Source organism: Polistes canadensis, unplaced genomic scaffold, assembly GCF_001313835.1.
Source record: "Polistes canadensis isolate GaletaPanama2010 unplaced genomic scaffold, ASM131383v1 scaffold_34, whole genome shotgun sequence".
In the NCBI taxonomy this organism is placed as follows: Eukaryota; Metazoa; Arthropoda; class Insecta; order Hymenoptera; family Vespidae; genus Polistes; species Polistes canadensis.
Window position 1 is genome coordinate 271,814 of NW_014569581.1, and position 3,425 is coordinate 275,238.

The following is a 3,425-nucleotide window of genomic DNA, read 5'->3' on the forward strand; positions in this document are numbered from 1 at the left end:
ATAAATATCTTTTATTTTATATAAATTTTGTTAATTGGTATACTTATTTTTGTTGTTGTTTATTTATTATTATTTAATTTTGATATCAAAATATGTAATTGCAGAAAAAAAATATGATTCTATTCTACGGCTGTTGTGAATTTTTCGAGACGATACTAAAAATATTCTATATCATGCATATTTAACAATTAAAAAAAGGATAGGATACTTTTAACTCTAACATGCTTTTAAAGAGTTACGGCGTATAATTTATCGAGCACGATCTGAAAATACTTCCATGATTACTGATCAATAATTTTAGTCCAAGGTGTAGGTTGAATGACGTAAGTTGAGAACTGAATTCGAAAGACAGGAAATTCGTGGGAATATGTACAAATTTACTCCCTCTTTCTCTATCTTTCTCTTAGTCATTTACAAGTGTTTCTAACCCAATTCCTAAGCTGGTATTAAAACTAAGTCGACAAGTTTTTCTTCCTTCATCAAAATAAGGGACGAACCACGAGTTTGAGACGATATCCAAAAGACGATTATCGTCTTTTCTATCCCACAATCTCTTCCTCCGCCAACTTTCAACCAGTCGCATATTTGAAATAGTCGATGTGATGGGTCTATGATAGACTGTCGTGACGATTTCATTCCATCTTATTCTATTTTTGTATCCACCTCCGTAAGAATTTCTAGCCAGCTTATACTCATGATTTTTTTTTAGACGATTTTATATTTGCATAATGTCTATTTGTATACTTGTATGCATATTACACGTATGCATGTATATGTGTATTTGTATGTATGTTACGCGTAGTATGGATTTGCAAATCTTTATGCATATTACATGTATATATGTAAATGTAAAGGTATAGATGTATCACGTATTCGTATGAATGTAGTTGTATATGTATAGGGTACGTATTTATGTAAATGTACATGTATATGTATTATACATGTATGTAGAGATATACGTATGTGTGTGTGTGTGTTTGTGTACGTAGGCTGAACACGATTACTCGTTTTCAGAAAATACATTGAAAATTTGCTAAGAAGTAGAATCTTTCGAAAATGAAACAAACGTGTTCTATCAACGTCTCGATCTCACGTTTACAGATCAAATTTAAAGATAGCCGATGTTATTTGCTATTTTTAATCTCGCAAGATTTTCGATTAGGCGAGAATTACATCTAAGGTTTCTTTTTTATCTTCTGGTAATCTATTTTTATTCTAAAATAACAAAGCACGTTTTCTTATATCGTTTTAAAAGCTTATATTAGTTAAGTGATTTATTTTGGAAAATTTGTCTGTATAAATTATGACAACAAATTTATTGTTATTTATGAAGATGCGTGTTCCAAGTATTTTTGAAATTGTATTTATGGTATTATCAATTCTTATATAATTTCATTATGTAATGAAAAATTGTGTAATACAAATATATGTATGCGTGATCTGTATATGTGTATGTGTGTAAGTATATATTTTTATTTTAATATGCAAATAGTGAAATCATAGAGTCAATGCACCGTTTGTATGCTGTCCCATCGGAGAAACTTCGAGTATGGTCTATTTGGTTGTCTCAAATCACCGATGAAGCTGAGATATGGCAGAAATGGTTATGTGCACATATCGATCTTATCATACGAATGGCAGAAAATTTGAAAGAACTCGAAGAGGAGGATGTTTCCAAGCCAAGAAAATTCTGGGTAAGGAATATTTTTCTTCCTAAATATCACATCAATTTTATGATAAAAACGAAAAAATGTGCAACAAAAAATTCATTATAAATCTATGAAAATGATCGTAGAAATCATATATCATTTATTTTTCACCATGAAAATATTTTTATAAAATAATAAAAAAGTTTATTTGAAATTTTTGAAAAACAATCATAAGCGAAATATAGAATTAATTTCGATGTATTAAATCATAAAAATGAAGAAATTATTTATTTAAAATGTTTAAAAACGATCGCAGAATTGTATAATACAATATAAAAATTGAAAAGTAATAAGGTTTGATTGAGATACAAAAGATACCGTTCTAGAGACCTAAGAAACAAAACATAATATATCTACGCAGGTCGAAACATAATGTATGTAAACATAGTGAGTGTATATGTTACCGAAGGTCTTCTAGGAATGACGAGAATTCGTGGAATTTGGACATAAGTCGTATACGCTTACGTAATATAAACAAATCAGTCTCGAGTCAACTACCGACAACTTATAACGTGTTTGGAATATCTTCGAATGAAATCTAGATAATCTTACCATTATTTTACGGGATCATATAGGCAATCATTTTTACGTACAACTATTCTAGGTGAGGCATAAGTCGTATATAACAAGTGGGTTTTAGGTGTACTGTTTTTATTATTTTATAACTCTAAATATTTGTGAAAATGCACCCTTTTTTAAAATTATATTCACACACAGCGCCGCTAATTATAGACTAATACACTACTACAGCTAAAGGAATAAGAATCTATGTGATATTTCTATCCGCGTTTTTTCGCAAACGACTAAATACATTCGCCATGTTTAAAGGCACAATAAATATTCTCGTGGACTATTACAAGTGTGCAAAATTTGAAAAACATTTGAAGGTGGTCATACCTGACTATCCCCTTGTTAGAAAAATAAGTTTTTAATTTAAAAAAATGTTAGTAATTATAATAGAATATAATATAATCGCTCTTGAATTTAAATAATCTTTTTGTTCGATATTTCAATTAAATAAATAAGAATTAAAAAGAAATAAATAAAAATGTGATTTAAAAGTTTTATGTATAAACGTATTTAATTTTTCAATTTAATTGATATTCACAGAGAGCTGATCAAATACGAAGGATTTTCGCATACGAAGAGGATGCCATGGAGGAGGACGGTATCGAATATCCAGAAGGAGTGGAAGATTTTTACGACAGTAAGATACGCATTTACTTCGCTGATAAACGAAGATTTTAATCGATTATTTTGGGAGAAATAGTGACGATCTGCTTTCTCTTCGTTTCTTTTTCTCTCTCTTTCTCTTTTTATTTATCAGTGATAAAGGAGTGTTTGCTAGTTTCAGTGAATACACACTGAAGTATGATACTTGGATTATTAGATGTAATTCGAGGACGAATGGTCCATTCATTCCTGGATTATAATATACAGGAATCACCTCATTGAAAAAAACACAAAACCATAAATATTAAAATTGGTTTATAAATAAAATTACAATATCTTATCTTTCATTTTTAACATGTTAATCTTTAGTTGGAGTGTAGTTTAAAAAAATATAGGCCAACAATGTAAACTATTACAAACATCTGAAATATTTGTAATTTCTTAATTCAATAAAGAAAACATTTTAATTAAATAGAAAATGTTTTGGACATCCAGTGTATATGTAATTTCTTTTGGTATATTAATATTCGTTGAAAGTATCTT

At 28.7% G+C, this 3,425-nt stretch overlaps 1 protein-coding gene across 1 annotated transcript in view; it reads left to right on the top strand.

Annotated features, from left to right (window-relative positions):
- LOC106784366 overlaps positions 1-2,957 on the top strand; it is a 3,840-nt gene extending 883 nt beyond the window's left edge. Inside the window, exons 2-3 of the mRNA XM_014743812.1 lie at positions 1,493-1,694; positions 2,820-2,957. Of these exons, the coding sequence (XP_014599298.1) occupies positions 1,493-1,694; positions 2,820-2,957 (340 nt within the window). The remainder of the gene's footprint in view (positions 1-1,492; positions 1,695-2,819) is intronic.
- The last annotated feature ends 468 nt before the right edge of the window (positions 2,958-3,425 follow it).